Source organism: Stegodyphus dumicola, chromosome 1, assembly GCF_044657685.1.
Source record: "Stegodyphus dumicola isolate Sdum_Otavi_A_Nest chromosome 1, ASM4465768v1".
In the NCBI taxonomy this organism is placed as follows: Eukaryota; Metazoa; Arthropoda; class Arachnida; order Araneae; family Eresidae; genus Stegodyphus; species Stegodyphus dumicola.
In genome coordinates this window covers 190570636-190588149 of record NC_140768.1, presented here as the reverse complement: position 1 = coordinate 190588149, position 17514 = coordinate 190570636, and the positions used below count along the sequence as shown (strand labels likewise).

The window sequence follows — 17514 nt, the reverse complement described above, 5'->3', positions numbered from 1 at the left end:
AGGTTTTGCGAAACAGAAATTAATTGCTCTGTTTTGGTTTATTTCAAAATTATAACGTGTCACGTGCTTATCAAAAGGAAAAGAAACTGTAGTTTCAAAACTAAATTACAGTCTAAAAATATCAAAGAATTCGTTACTGAAAATTAAATAAATAAATAAATGCGCCATAAATGAACTTTTTGCAGTATTTTAACACAGGAAAAGATTTAATTAATCAAGATGTTGTTGTGGAATTCCCTTCCACTCCTAAAATCGCTTGTAAGAAACATTTCCCGTAAGTGCAGTGGATTGCAATCCCATTTTGTTCAGGTGTTGGGCCAAAGAAGAAAAGATTCTAAGAAGAAAAACACGTTAGAGTAGAATTTAAATTTAGGCAGAAGAGAAAAATAAAATGAAAAGTACGTTTGAACATCCCCGAAATCGATAGCACTTTTTTCAATATTTAGCCGAAAAAAAAAAACCTTTTATCTAATCTTTAAACATTAAAATGTTGTTATTACTTTTTTGGCGAGCAATGCGGCATACATTTGGCGACGAAACGACACATGCTATCCGCACAACAAGCAACCCTGCTTAGCAAGAGCAAGAATGAAAAACTTGAACCTCATCCACTCTTAAGAGCGACTGACTGCTACGGTGAAACTGTCGACGGTCGAGATAGTACCGGGTCGCGGTCTGTTTTTCCCCGCATATATAATCTACTAACAAGCAGTTCGACTTGTGTCTCGCAGTGCTCACCGCTGATAAACGAATTTTTTTCACCCTGTTCCGTTTGATGGATCACCCCGTCTCCTGCCAACTACTACTACTACAAGGCACGACTCTCCTAGAATATTTACTGATTTTCTCTTTCTCGCGAGTCGGTGTTGAGAATGGTGATACTCCTTCCCAGACGAACTGAATCAAAAATTAATCTGAATGTGAACTTATCCACATCTCCATGTGAAAGGTAATAAAAGCGGTGTTTTTAAAGTGGTGCTGCGTGGAGTGGTAGGCGTTCGAGAAACTGCGAAATGATATTTGTGAAAAGAGAGTTATGGCAAACATGAACTGTTGCCAGTTGGCGAACTGAAATTTGGGAAAAAAAAAAAAAAAATGGGATTTCTATAAATTAGAATTGTGGCCAATGGGCAAACAGCATTATTGAGAGAAATGGAGTTATAATTTTGAACTGTTGATCACAAAGTCGAATTTTTTTTAAATCAAAAATATAGTTGTTTTCGCTTGTTAAAAATAAACAGCATGAATTGTGTGATAAAGAACTGAAACCGCGAAAAAAAAGATTTAAGCAGAGAATTTTGGATAATAAGAATTTCAGGAATCTTGAAAAGGAAAAGGGGGAATTGACAAATACTGCAGGTGTGGTCGGATTGGATGTTTTCCCCCTTTGGTTCGTCCCCCTTTCTGCCATTCGCTCCTCCCATGGAACCCCCTACCGTTGTCATTCTTTGACAGACACGTGATCGGATTGGATAACAGTAAACTACACAGTTGTGAAAGTGTCAGTGTGTGCTGCAATCCTTCGCTGAAAGCAGCTTCACGTTCTCTTTGCTTTGCATCGTAAGTAGTCTTACTACATACTTAGAAATGCATAGTGATACTGTGCCTTTTCATACAGTTTACAAACTTATAGTGCAAATATCTTGTACGTTGCTGCTCATATGAAGAAACTTTGCATTTTAATCATACCTTTGGATACAACTCCGTTAGTACGTTTTGGAGATTAGATCCTCGCATGTTGATAACTGTGATTTACATCAAGTGAAAAACTGCGACAAATGCGCAAAAATAACAAATTATTAAAAATGATTCATGATTTAAGGTGCTATTTTCCGTCTAATTGTCAGCAATGAAACCTACGAGCAGAGTCGTTTTGCCAATCACAATGGACTTCAGACATCCGAGAATGGATCCCAAGCTCGCCGTGCCTGTTTCCTTCGTAGCTGGTATTCTGATAGGCATACCCATTACGTATTGTCTCTTGTTTCTCCCTATCCTCTCCCAGGAAAAGGAATGCTATGTTGCTAGAACGAATCACGAATTTGGGCCTTTAGTTATTCAAAGAAGCCGTTTTAATGTATCCTTACAAAGCGATATCGCCGCGGCCACCGATGATGGAGAAGGACACGTGCGAATCTCCGTCATGCCTGTGCCTGTTCCCCGGGGCGATCCGGCCAGGACTCGTTCTGCCTTCTCCCTTTTGGGACTCCCTGCCGCGTTCAAACCGTCCAGGACGAAGCAGCGTGAAAATGCCGATGTGGTGTTTTTGAATAATGGAGCTGATGATCTCGAAGAAGCAAATCCAGAAAGTGTATTGCTAAAGTTGTCATCAAACAGCACTTTTATTTCAGAGATGAATTCCACAAGGCATTCATTCCAAATCGGTGACTTAGTTGATGGTGTGTTTTGGACATCTTTCGCGGAAAAATTAGTGCCGAAGGGTTTCGACGATGAAGACATCACACGGTGGAGAAAATTCCTAAATCACACCCAAGTCTTAAAATTGGAAGAAGGTTGTGGTCGCATGCAAAACAGACTAATCATCTTGGAAGACGGAGGCAAATCTTGCTGCCGATACAGGCATAACAATGATCAGATTCAAGGAGAGATCTTCTCGTTTTACCTAGGCAAGCTTTTGGGTCTCCAGAACTTATCACCCTCTTCTTTGGCTCTAGTGGACCCAAAACAGAAGAAGTGGTCTATTGCTGCTTCGCAAGTGGCTCTTGCTCAGTGGAGTTCGGAGAGACCAGTGGTGTTGACACAGTTCGTAGAGAGGCTGCAACCCGCTTTCATCCCCAGACACTTCCGCGTCGATATGAAGCGTCGCTTGCATCCCATACCTGAAGACATCTCTGGTTTGTCGGCTCAGGAAATTGCCGAACTCGTCCAGTGGTCAGACCTAATTGTATTTGATTACTTGACTGCCAACTTGGACAGAGTGGTCAATAACTTGTACAATGAGCGATGGAACTCAGACATGATGAAGCAGCCCACTCACAATCTAGCTAAAACCCCCGAAGGACTTCTGCTCTTCCTGGACAATGAATCGGGTTTATTGCACGGATATAGACTTCTGGAGAAGTACGAAAATTTCCATAGAGCCCTGTTGGATGGACTGTGTATTTTCAGGAAGCACACAGTCGATATTGTGGGTAAACTGCATCGTGATAACAACGTCGAAGTTGCTCTGAAGCAAGCTTTCATGAGCAGTGATCCAGGTATGTTGGACTGGCTACCGTTTTTGCCAGAAAAAAGTGTGAAAACTCTAAAAGACAGAATAGCTCACGTTCAACAGCACGTTAGGACTTGCAAATCAAGGTTCTCTTCATCAGCTGTGTTTTTCCAGACCCCGGTCACTGATCGGTAGCTCTGTGTTGGACATAGTAAGTGTATTTCAAATTTCTGTTCCTTGAAACAAAACTGTGGTAACCCATGCATGCAATTCTAATTTATTATATTGTTAAGACAGGCTTTAAATAAACGGGAATGTAAGTTCTTACAAACTTCTTCGGAAGTTTGTGAAATTTTAAGCTGTGTACATTTACACCCAATTCTATTTTTATATAAAATATTATTTATATTTAAAAAGCATCCTCCCCAAAAAATGGAAAGATTTAAAATCAGCTTATTTTAAAAAATTATATACATATGAATATATATGTTAATTATACCCACATAAACAGAGAGTAAAAATATATACACATATAAGATAGTATGCTAGTGTTACTGTTAACTACTTATGTACTAAAAGTCACATGCACTTTAATAAATATTGTATACTATTACTGATACAGTAATTATGCACTGAATATTTTTTCTACTGCTATAATAGTAGCTGTTGCTTTGTTATTATTCTTTAGTAATATACTATTGTTTCCATTATTAGTATTATTATATCGCTGAAAAATTATATAGTATGCATACTAAGAAATAAAATTTGCAATAGAAAAATTAAGTCATTTTCAAACAAGTTATCTCAAAACTTTAATTATATCTTATTTTCAAACCTAGTGAATATATATATTATTTTACGATTTATAAAGATATGAATAATAGAAAAATATGTGAAGTAAATTATCTTTCATGAAGAAAATAAATGCCGCTAATTTATACAGGAATGCAAATTAAACGCATTTTTTTTTAAATAAAAATATAACACACACACACACATATATATATATATATAAAGTTTGTTCTCCTTTCTTAAATTATATATGTATCTATATATAGTAAAAAATCCTATTAGAGAAACTAATCAATTATTTATTTAGGCACAAAAAATTAAGTAAAGCATGATTTTACACATATGCGTGCTATTTTAAAATTTATTCCTTGTGGCATTTATTACGGAAAAAAAAAAAAAAAAAAAGAAAGAAACAGATTTTGTGCAATTTTTCTTGCATTAAGTCACACTGTACCAATCACCCCCTTAATATTCTCAATATATATTTTTAGCTATCTAATGGTATTAATATAAGGTTTTGATATATATATATGACACATGTTACATCTTACTCATCTGAAGTGTGTAGAAGATAGAAAAAAAGAAAAAGAAGAAAAAAAGAAAGAAAAAAAAACTTGCTACATAGTTATTTACGTTAGAGTAATTTTTGGTTTGAGGAATTTAACTGTGTTTGGTATTAAAAAATTTTTAGAAGCGGTTTGTTTCCTAAATGAACAATGACATTTGTTACTGAATAGTGATAAATTGCCTGTATAATTATTACAATTTTAAAACCGGTTCGCCGAAGTAATAGAAACTGTCCAAATCAGTGAATCTCATAACTAAATTTTAAGTTGTAAAAGTTTGCCATTTTCGAAGTAAAAACGGCCTAAACAATTTTGACTATGAATGTCATATTCATTATAAATGTTAATTCTTTAAATTCTGTTGAATAAGAATGTTTTTTAAAAGTGAAATGCAGGTGGAGATTTTTAAACAAGAGCCGGTATACGGTGCTACATTTACATCAATCCTGAAAAAAAATTTCCGTTTAATTTTAAGTAAACCATTAAATCAATGTTAAAAAAATTCCGCGAAAATAGAAATAGGTGTATGATTCACAGATTAGATACAATCAACTGTATAAAAGTTCAATTTAGAAACGATTGAGTTGGTGGTTATCACTGTTTTGTACCAAGAAATTGATATATGTTCCTTGTATAAAATAGATATTTAAAAGAAGTTGTATATTCATATTTTAGCAAAAATTTCTTGCATATAGCAAAGATAAAGGGTAGAAATCATGAAATGTAGATCTGATGCATTTGCAAGCACCGAAAAGGGTCTAGCATTCTTGTTTATGTTATTTGTAATTTTCCATCATCTTAAAAAACTCCTGAACAAGAGCTTTCAGAAATCAGAATTCTAATATTTGTTACTTAACTTTTGGTAACATAGTATCCTTTTTGTAATTTTTAGGCATTAATTATATGTTTATTTTATACCTATATGTGAAACAGTGTTGGTTTTTGTATGAAAAATTACTTACAAAATTACACAAACCAAAAGTATTTTAAAAGCATTTTTTTTTTTTTTTTTTTTTCCATCAGTAATTTAGTTGGATAGAATTTAAGGGAGGCAAAACACCTTTTTTTTTTTTAAAACTTCCTAAAATTCTAAAACCCATTTTCTGTGTGTTTAGATATTAATAAATATATTCTATGAATTTCGTTTCATTATCATAACTAAAGAGAATCATCATAAAGTATTTTATTGCATGTTTGCATTCAAAGTGAACTGAGTTGGAAACGTTGAATGCAATTTTCTCAGTTTTTGACCTCTTGCATTGTTATAAATTAATTAAATTCTACCATTTTCAATTTGCCTATTAAATGAAAATTTTAAGGAAATAATTAAATTTTGAAATATCACAAAACGTGAAATAAAAGCGATATGCATGAAATAATAAAATATTCGAATTAATTTCTTATTTACAAATTGCAAGTTTAAGACATGAATTAATATTAAAATAAAATGTTCAAACGATTATGGTGTTTATTACAAGACGGTAAGTTATATAATTTTAATATGTCATAGTTAAAATACTTTTCTTGCATTTAACAAAGAAAATTTAACATTTTGGACGTTAACAAATATATATAATTGTAACTTCTTGTTGAATATAAGTTGAAGTAAATACCCGCAAGACGTAAAGCTTAAAAAGAATTTTTAATTTTTAAAATATTGTCGTTTTTCCTTCAGTTTCTTTTCGGAACGTAATTTAAGTGGTGATATAAACAGAAGTTATCGAAATACTCAAATAATTACTGATTGAATAAAATCAGGGGGGGGGAAGGGCGTGCAAAATTTTGTCCTAGGTATTCTATTTCTTTTTGTTGAAAACGATAGTGGACACATATTACAAAATTTTGAAAATGCCTTTCTATAGATTATTAAAAATCTATAACATTCTTAACATGAGAAATGTATGTTGCAAATGTTAAGAAGTACAAAATAAAATGACTTCTAAAAGGATTAACTTTCGTGCATCGACCAACGCAATTTTGTAACATTGAAGTTAAAGAAAAATCTATATTGAAAACATTTCGGACAAATTTTTCTTCGAGGTCTTTAACAAAACAACTGAGTGGTCTGTCTGCCTACCTAAATATTCAGAGCAAATAGATTATTGAATTCTTGTACTATCGTTGCTAGATATTTGCTTGCTTGAAAATTCTGTGATAAAGCACATGTTAATTCAGTTGCAAAATTAACATATAATTTATCATGCAATGTTAAAATTTCTAAGAAGAATGTGATGAAAGTTGTAGTTAATGAATGTTAAAACTCGTGGTTGAATATTTAATGAAACTACTTTTTATCTGAAATGTTTTACTTTGCTTTAGTACTTTTAAATGGAGAACTATCGTAGTTGTCGAAGAATATGAGACGGTTTTAAAGATTTAGAGCTATTCTGTACCTTAATTTTATAAAAGCAGGGGAAAAAAAAATACTTATTACCTGCAGAATCTTTTTTCAACCTTTTCTTAAAAATAAATGAATGAAAAAGGAAATCATTTCACAACAATTTTATTATGAAAAATATAAATAAATGCGCGTTTTATTATCACTGAAGCTTCTTTTTTATCAACGAAACGTCTACCAGCCGAATTCAATTACAGTTAAAATTTTATTGTTATTAATTCCGTTACGCTCTAGTAACAGTGAAAGAATAAATATAATAATTTCGAAGCAATTCATAGGTATATTTAATATGCAAAATATTTTGGATGTTTCTGGAATGTAGGGGGAAAAAGAGTTTAGTTGGCTATCGTACGTTCCGTTTTATTTGTTATTTGTTCGCAGCTTTTCAAAATATTTCAGGTGGGAAAAGCAGAAATTGCAAGAAATTCGATTAATAAAATACCAAGAAATTTGAAAGACATCAGGCATCCTCAAATACATCCCTTTCAAAATAAGTTGCTACATAAATAAAGAAATAAATAGTTTCTGATGAATAATAATAATCATTTTCAGATACACGAATTTTATAAGTACATAAAAATAGTTCTTTTTCAGATGCACGAATTTTAATTTAATAGTTTATATTTTCTGTGTTCCCACATCATAAAATTTGAGATCAGATATTCTCTAAAGCGTCTTTTTGCAACAAATAATAAAATGATAATTATTTTATTTATTCATTGTTATTTTGTTGAATAATAATAAATAATGATTGAAAATTTGTTTTAATTTTTTTATTTATATTTTATTTATTCATTGTTATTTTGTTGAATAATAATAAATAATGATTGAAAATTTGTTTTAATTTTAATAGGAATATAAATAAATAAATTACTTAACGAAATCTCAAAAAGTCATTGCTTTTCAGATTATATAAAATTTTCTCAGCTGGGAATTTCATACATTTGCACATATAGTTGATTAATTCTGCTTGCTTCCTCTGTATTTTAGTTAACCTCCTTTAATTCCGTTAACGAATTCTATTTACCCCATCGATATTTGAGAGATAAAACCATTTCAGAAATTTGCAAAATTTATAAATAAGATGAAACTGAGATTCAGTTTTCAGATAAAATAATTCAGCTAAAATTAATCATTCTGCTAAATATTCTGTTTAATATTATTATCATTTTGATGTGATAAATTCAAAGATATCCTCAAAAGCAAATTTCCTAAGTAGTATAAATATAACACATTTGGCACACGGGGATTTAATATTTAATTTAACATATAAAAGCTTAAACACGTGCATTGTTGATAATTTCGAATGTTACAGAGCTATACAGGAATTGTATGTAGACGTTTGATGCCATCTTGGATATAATTATTGCTAGTGTATTGTAGAGATTGTTTTATTATGAGCACCATTCCATATCAATTTAATCAGCTTAAAAGTTGAGCTTGAAAAGTATTTTACTTATTGAATTTTTTTCGCATATTTCCGTTTGGCAACACGCACTTTTGGCTTACACATATTCTCTTACAATGTTGCACATGTTTAATAATAACTAATAATACTGTTGTGGCAATTAAATAATGCAACTACATTCTTTAAAATGAACGCTAAGGATTTTACAAAGGCTATTCACACATTTTTTAGACGATTTTCATTGTAATAACAGAAATATTTTACCAAATATTTTTATGTTTTAAATGCTCTATTTGATAACCTTTATTCTTTGCTATCTTCACACACCGTAATTTCCAAGACAATAAACCATTTTTTAGTTTCGAAAGAGGTATTTTATCCTATTGCTCTCGAACAACTTTCCAAAGTCTGAGAACGTTGTATTCCGACTACTCGCTTTTTAAAAGTTCAAAAGCGCAAAAATACGTTGGTGATAAATCAGGAGATTTATCAATAATATGAGTGAATGGTATGGTCTTTATACCCGTTTCTTGTTCATTTTTTTCCCAGGAAATTAACAGTAGATTTTGACGCGTCGCTGCTTTCTTTGTCTTGATGTAGTTCTACTGATTGATGTTCACACTGTGTGTAAAGAGAAGGTATTTCATATTTGAAAATTGGGTATAAAATATGTTTTTGATAACATGCGGAGTTGATATTAATATTTTTCTCTACTCTCTGTGTTTTTAATTTGCCGTTGTATGAAAAACCAGCAACAATCATACACTTCTTAGGAAAACATTCTTTAGATTCCTTGAACTATGTTTCAAGATTTTTTTCCTCCTTTTTGATGATAATAAATGAATCTCTTATATTGCAGTCATTTAACTACGCCCAAGATTCGTCTACTGTGACAGCATTTTCCCATTTTTATCCGGGTAAATGTTTCTCATAAAGAATTCTTCAGCGAGTTCTGCGTTCGGCGATATGTCGTGGAGAAGGACGATGGACATTATGTTTTTCGCCTTTTTAAGACTCAAGTCAGCATTATTAATTTTTTTTTCGAGTTGACACTGAGCATTTTAATGATTCTGTGAATTTCCTCTGACTTGGCCGACATTAAAGATCTTACTTTTGCAACAACCGAAACAATCCGCTTTTCCCTTGGATGCGTATTTAGAACAATTTTTCTATTTGAAGCTAAATTTTGACGTTTTTTCCATTTGCTGTTGACAACATTACTTATATTAGCTTTAGGTATCGAAAAATCATGGCTTTGACAACGTTTTTTAATAACTAGAGACGAATAATTTTCTTTGGAAAGAACACAAATATAGTCTTCCATCCATTGCTTCTTTAAAAGCGAAGGAAAATGAAACTGTCAAGTAGCAGACGATAATTTATACTTCAAAAAATATAGTTGCAGTTAAAAAAATATATCCAACGAAGTTTTTTTTTTTTTTTTCCTTTTTTTCTTTTTCTTTTTTTTTTTTTTTTTTTTTTCCCTGCAGCAAGGCAAAATCGTTTGAAAAATGTGCGAAGAGCCTCTGTTTACTGAAATACGTAATATGTGACTTTAGAAACGTATTTCATTAATTAAAATTCTGCGCAAAATTATCATAAGAATTACTACTCTGATATACTATTATGATTGAGATTTTTAAATAACCCAGCTTTTTAATCAAAAACAAATAAATTCAACAGATTATAGATCTTGCGCTTTACCGAGTGCAACACTCTAAGTATTTGTGCAGCCGCTTGATGGATAAATTAATGATCTTATATTTCTGGAACATTTGTCAATTCCCATGAATGATAAATGCATGGCAGCGTTGCGTGCACAAAGTAATTTTATGGTCCAAAAGCTTTGTAAAAACTGCACTAAAGAACATTTTCAACACCAAAAATCCATAAATGATAGAACTTAACGCTGATGTGAAATACGAGCTTCCAGCATTAAGCAAGCTATGGAAAAATCTGATAAACTAAGGAAAATACTTGCGCAGGTCTGTTTTGTATATAGTTCTAAAAGGCTATCACAACTGTATGAATACCAACATAGTCAGAAAACATCCATCCTATGAGAGACAGTTTTTAATTTTAGGTGAAGAAAGTAGTCAAGAGAATACAAATCTGGAGAAAAGGTGGGATGGTTGGATACACACCTTTGTTTTCGGACAGAAATGACTGTTCACATGTTGATACGCATGAAACTACGTCTTGCAAATGTAATGCGTTTGGAATTGCGATTTGCTACTACATGTTTTTTTGATTATTATTTAGACCAGCATTAAAAGTCGTTCACTTAATTCACTTAATAATCGGCATTAAAAATCTTTCGTCCGTGTATTAAACTACTTTTTAAAATACAGTGTAGTTAGTACCTGTTAGCTTTAAAGGTTTATTTAAAAAGTTTCTAAAATTTAATTGCCACACAGAGTAAATTATTATTATTAAAAGTAATTTTAAAGATGGATTTCACTCTAGAAGTAACCGAAATTAATTAGTTATTGGAAAAAATCTGACTATTTGTAGAACTTTTAATACCCGGACTAACTGGGATTTTACCTTAACGAAGTCCCGATCATCAGATTTACTTTTTGCAGTATGTTAAATACATATTGACTGCCTCTCAATTTTATTACCCTAGCAGAGGAAGAGGGCAAAAAACGACCGTTTTACAGGGGAAAGGAATGTTATGAAACAAGGATTCTCTTGCAAAATAAAGAAAATCCACAATATTTATTCCGATAGCAGTTAAAAAGGAGGACATGTTAAATAAAATGAAATGCAAAATATAAATTATGAAAGAAAATGTTAGGATTATTGTTAAATAATCGTATAAGTTAAGACGGGGTATTCAGAAGAACGAAAAAGCCTCGAGATTCGAAAATTCGAATCTTCGTGCTTATTTCGTCACTGAAATTTCTCAAATTCTAATATGAAAAATGTTATAACTGAAAGCTTTAGCAAGATTGTTTTCACGAAACATAACAATTTATATACAATTTATTGCAGCGAACCCCAGGTAGAAACTTTAGGCCAATTCTGCTAATTTTTTTTGATGTGGAAACTATAGAAGAAAATTCGAATAAATTAAAAATTCGAAATCAAATTATTTGGTAAAATTACTTAATGATTTACTAGTATAGAAAATCTTGGGCTCTTTGATTGAATCTAGATTTTGAAAAACAAATCGTTTTAAACGTTTATGTTCGTTTTTTGTAATTTTACTTCTATCTTAAAATATATATTTAAAAAGGATTCAACGAAATAATACTTTCGGAAAAACTGAATTTCTTCACTATGAGATTTTTGATAAAGAGGAAGACAACTGATATTGTTATTGAAATTAAATAATGTAATTAATTACTAGCTATCATTATTGACAATGGCATATGCAAAAATTGATATTAGTAAAGGTGAATGAATATAGTTCCACTGAATAAGCAGTGAGTTCAGTTCAAAAGAATATAAAATTTGAATGGATCATTTAAATTCTCTTTTGACTGTACGGACAATGGAAATGTGGATCTCAGCCTGTTGGCTCAGTCTTCAACAGCCGTAGAAGTTTACTATTTTGTTGATTTTCTGTTAAGACAACGACACTTAGTGATCCATTCTATTGGAAGCTAATTCGATGAAAATGTCGATCTCAGCCTGTTGGCTCAGTCTTCAACAGCCGTAGAAGTTTACCATTTTGCTGATCTTCTGTTAGGACAACTCTTAGTGATCCATTCTATTGAAAGTGAACTTGGGTATACTAAGATCCGGAAATGCATTAAATAATGCGTACTCAAAATGTAACTTAATTAAATTAGGCTACAAGCTAGGCAAGCAAAAGCAAGTATTCCATTATTCCCACGTTTTTGCTCTTGGTGGCTATCAGAGTGTACCCCCAGACTAAAACAGAGAACACCCTCTTCATCGACGAACGATTCTTGCAGTCATTCTTCTGTGTCAGAATCAGCGATGCTTAAGGATTTAAAAAAAAAAAAAAAAAAATTCGTGTCCACCATCACCAACGAGAGAATATCAAGGCTTTTTTTATATTTGCTGTACTCAGGATTTAGTTCGGAGGACATTCCTTTTCATCGACAATTCTTGCAGTCATTCTTCTGTCACAGAAGCAGTGACGTTCAAGGATTATAAAAAAAAAAGTGTCCAACGTCACCAACAAGTCTTTACGAGAGAATATCAAGGCTTTTTTTATATTTGCTGTGCTCAGGATTTAGTTCGGAAAACATTCCTCTTCATTGGCGATTTTTGCAGTCATTCTTCTGTCTCAGAATAAGTGATGTTCAAGAACATTTTTGGAAAAACTGTATCCAACATCACCAACAAGTTTTCACAAGAGAATATCAAGGCTATTTTGATATTTGCTGTGCTGTCAGGACTTAGTTCTAATGCTACAACAAATCTCCATTCTAGAAGTTAATCTTGCGATTATTTTCCTCACAGAAAAATGGTCTAAACAAAAATCATTAAAAGATTAATTCATGTTAACTAAATATTCCTCATTTACATATACTTCTTGCGTCGAAACGAAAATAAAACGCCAAAACAATGGAAATCAAACTGAATTGGTTATTTATTGATCCTAAATATAATTACGTCAGATTTATGTTTTTTAAACTTTTTGTGGTAAATACATCGTATAGTTTACAAATAAAAAAAAGAAACACATAATTAGTCACATTTGAAGGTTTACCTCTACCCCTTTTTTTTTCAGTTAGCACATCGTAGTATAGTTTAATTTATGCAAAGTAGCACGATTACTTCTATTCTACGAAGTAATGCGCATTTTAAAGCGCATATGGTTCTAAACATAATTATATCTCATTTAAAATTTCTGCGTTTTTTTAAAGTATACAGTAGTTAAGAGTTTTAAAAAAATAGTATACATTTTGGAATCCATCTTATTAAGACTTCTTGAATATTTGTATAGGTTGCACTCAGCTTAATATGTTCTTATAAAGTGAAAATAGGTTTCTATTCTAATGATAGAATTTATAAATAAATTACTTCTTCTCACTAATGATTGAATTTATAAATAAATTCAATCATTAGTGAGAGAGTTGTGAACTATATTTGCCTTGTTGCCAAATGAGAGTATGTTAAAGAAGAAATATGGAATTTTTTCCGATCAAACTTCGACGTTACGTGCTTCCATAATTAAAAAAATGTTGGCTAACAATTCATGGAACTAAATACTTCTTTATGACAAAATGTGTTAAAATTTATTTTTAACGTGTCTTGGGAAGTCGGGTTTCTTTAACTTGAATTAGTCTAAATATTCAGTAAATCATTTCGATGAAATTATTTCTTTTTTTATCTCTTTCTCGATAAACGAAGCCCAGTATTGTTTCTTACCCACAGACTCTCTGCTCTTATGAATACTTAGAAATGGACTTTAAAAGAAATTCTTTATATTTTAGAAATGCAATGTGTATTTTTATTTGAAACGAAAAGTTAGTACCTTTAAAATATAATGTATTACAAAAGTGATCGGACAGTTTTTAGCTTCTGAGATTAATATTCCTATTTTAAATGTATTATACTCGAATTATAAAAAGTTGTTCTTTTGAATTACATGTTAAAGCTTCGTTTGTACGTTTGAAATCTTCGTTTCGCCTAAATATTTTGTTCAAACATAAAATTTTCAGATTAAAATTTAATTAACCTATTTTTTAAGCTGTAAAATAGTGTCACTAAAGTCTTTGGATATTACTCGAACTACTAACAAAATCATTTGCAATAAATGCAATATCTATGAAGTAATTTCGCATTGGAAGCGATAGGTAACATCTAAAAAATAGACTATTAAATTCTTCAGTAACTTTTTCTTAGAATTTTTTTTTTATTTCAATGTTTTCAAGTAACTGATTTTCAATCAAGAAAAGATAAATCTATCAGAAAAGTTGCCGAAACGGGTATCTTGAAGTATTTAAATAATTTTTCATGTGATATAATATTATTTAAAACATTGTAAACTTCGAAGTGAAAGTAGATTCGGGAGACTAATAAAGCTATTCTGTGAAATATAACTATTATTATCCTAAATATTAAAATAACCGAAGTGTAAGACGTTTTCAAATTTGTAACAAGACTTCATAGATAATATGGATTATTTAATATTTTAGAAATTGTTGTTAAAATAGTTAACCGTCAGCTAAACAGAAATGTAAGTGAAAAATTCTACTCTTGTGAAAAGAGCAGTAGACTTTTCTCTCAGAATTTGTGAGAAATAAGAACTTTGAACGTAGGAACATGAAGATAAATTTAACATTTTATTGATTACGATGGTCGCTTGTTGAGTGTATGGAGAAGGCTCAAAGAAAAATATTTCTTAGTTCCAAGAGTAAAACATTTTAAGAGAAGTTATAATTTTGGGATGTGTATGGCCTTGGAAAACACAGTCCCAATAGTTTTGATAATGAAACGCTTTTACAAACCTCTAAAAGTTTTTTTAATTCTATCTTTAATTAGCTCGGTATCTCATAAAAGACATACACGAAGCATAAAAAATTTAGAGAAATGATACTTCTGAATATATCAACTACATCAGTTTTAGGATTTGATCACAATTCTAACACATTTAAGAGGAAAAAATAAAGCTAATTTTAATTATAATGTATTTGCATTGCTTACAAGTACATCATTCTTACAATTTAAAATTTCATTAAATTTTTGCGAACTGGTTTAAGCCTAATCATTTATCGTCGTTATTCTGTCCATAAATCTTTTTCTTCTCTGTGTTGCCAGATTAGTTTCGTTTTCTAGCCCAAAGGGCATTAGTCCAGAAGGGCTATTAATTTTGTTTCGACATTTTGCATTGATTCACGATAAATGTCGGTTCACTTTTCAAACTGTTGCCACCAAATTTTATCGCCCTGTGTTATATTTAAAGAAATTATGTAATGAAGAATCAGTATAAATATATGTATGTTTCTTGCATTGTCAAAAACAACGGTACCTACAGCCATCCAATTTTGAATAACGTAATCCTCCACCGAATATGAGCATCTGGAAGACCTAATTTGGAATTTGAAATTTGTTTTATTATTGATTTCATATTTTGTAAAACTTTAACGAATTTTTGATTAACAAATTCAACGATTTCAAAGCGAGCAATGCAACGTTGTACAGAAAACACATTTTTATCTCCTGCGCTCGAGACTGTAGATCAGAAATTCTAAAGGTATGCTCATTTAGAAATTATTTTGTGATATTGCTGTTGAATTGAATTTTATGATTTAAGTGCGAAGAACATGATATTTAATAAATAAAGGTAACACATAAAACGTTAAAAAAGGTCCCTTTGGGCGTAATATAAAATTTGAAAGCTTTTCGAATATTCCCTCCCCCCACAATCACAGCACACGGTGAAGTGTATCAATCGTTACAATTAAATTATATTTTAAAATATAATTTTAAATCGTCGTTATAAAAATGTAACCTGCAAAATAATTTCTGCTAATTCGCTATGAAGACGCGAATCGGGTTGCTGTGGAATTGTCGTGAAATAAAATACCATCTCAGGATCCATATTGAAAACTCTCCTAACATTTATGCTGCTGGAATAAATACAATGTGAAATTCGTTCCTCTTAAAGGAGCAACTGAAAGATTAATATTAAACCGCACTGGAAACACTTATCCAATAAAATATTAAGATTTTTTGCTTTGTTTGTCTATTTGTGTGTGTATATGTGGAGTAATTAAATGTCCGATTACTTTTGTGAATATTATTTTCGAAATTTATATTCTGTTACTGTTATGAAATATTCGAAAAGTCCTGAAATATATATAAAATTTATATGTGTAATAGCATAATTTTTTTTCCGCATTTCGTGTTATACTTAATCATTTTAATTATTTTATGAATTGTATGAATGTCTAAACAGTTTTATAAGATTCTGCTGCTGAAACAGTAACGTCACTTATACAAGGAAAACATTTTATTAATCTTCAAACCATACTATAGTATCGGACTCTCCATTAGTAACATCCTGAGTTCACATTTCTATATTCACCATTTTTCTATTTTTGATGTATACCAAAATAATTATTATATTAAAGGTATGCAATCTTTCCTACTTTATTTTATTAAATATAGAATTTTATTGGAAACCTAGATAAAGTTAAATGTTTTCAAGCGTAATTTTACAGAAATCCTCGATAGATTTTTTTTTTTTTTTTTTTTTTTTTTTTTTTTTAAATTTCCTTTTCTGCTCAATTTGCAGTTACTGAAGTTCGATTGTAATTGTAAATTTGATGGTAACAGAAAATTCTATAAAGTTAGTATAACTTTTCGTTTTTTTTTTAAACCCTATGTAAACGACCTAAAAAATGAGATGTGTGTTAGAATAATAATAGAATAAAGTTTTGCTAATCACTAATTAAAGTAGAAGTAGCATTGTTGTTAGTAAATTTAATTAGCAAAAAATATTTCCTTTGCTGTATTTCAACGTTTTGTTGCATGTCTCTTTTTCTACAATCAAATTCCTAATTTATTTATCTTAGAATCGAAGAAATATGTAATAAAATTTTAAATGTAATTGAATTCGGCAAGTGCAGGACATGTACGAAAATATTTATAAGAAGCTTTTGAACATCGCAAAAAATTTGAAACTGAATATAGTAAACTTGTGAATACTAAAGGAAGAGGGTGTGGAGAGATCTACAATTTGCAATTTGAGGTAACATTATTACTAGTCTCTGCTTTTCTTTACATTCTTTTTCTGGTGAATTCTGTAGTACAAAGTGTCATTCAAGAATTATTAACAGGCAGAAAAAGTAAAGATTCATGGAATTTTGTTAACCCTTAAGTGATTTGTAATACTGTAAAAATGTAAACACAGGGTCATGTAATGAAAGTTTTATGTCAAAAGAATGGTGTGCATTTTATATTTTTAACTAGTCGTTATCAGTGGGAAGACCACATTGTAAATATCATATATGCTTTTGTATTTTCAATAAAAATTATGTAGACCTGTTCTGTTCGTGTTTTTATTTTTTTTAATTAATCATTTGATGTACCAACGAAAAAGAAACGCATATCAAAAACAATTCTTTACTGAGAGTCTTAATGCATGGCGTTAAAAATAACTTTATTAATATAGATAACGCTGCAGATATTTATAAGAATTATCAGTTGGGCGTATCACAAATCAAATATTTTTAAAATTACACCAATC

The 17514-nt window shown here is 30.7% G+C and overlaps 1 protein-coding gene across 1 annotated transcript; it reads left to right on the top strand.

Moving 5' to 3' along the window:
- The first annotated feature begins 626 nt into the window (after positions 1 to 626).
- Positions 627 to 17313, top strand: LOC118192852 (extracellular serine/threonine protein kinase four-jointed-like). The gene has a single exon (XM_085824125.1). The coding sequence runs from the start codon at positions 1850 to 1852 to the stop codon at positions 3365 to 3367; it is 1518 nt and encodes a 505-aa protein (XP_085680251.1). The 5' UTR covers positions 627 to 1849; the 3' UTR covers positions 3368 to 17313.
- Positions 17314 to 17514: the final 201 nt, after the last annotated feature.

What these genes read in the sequence shown, in the direction of transcription:
- LOC118192852 (XM_085824125.1), top strand. Translation starts at nt 1,850, where the DNA reads ATGAAACCTACGAGCAGAGTCGTTTTGCCAATCACAATGGACTTCAGA.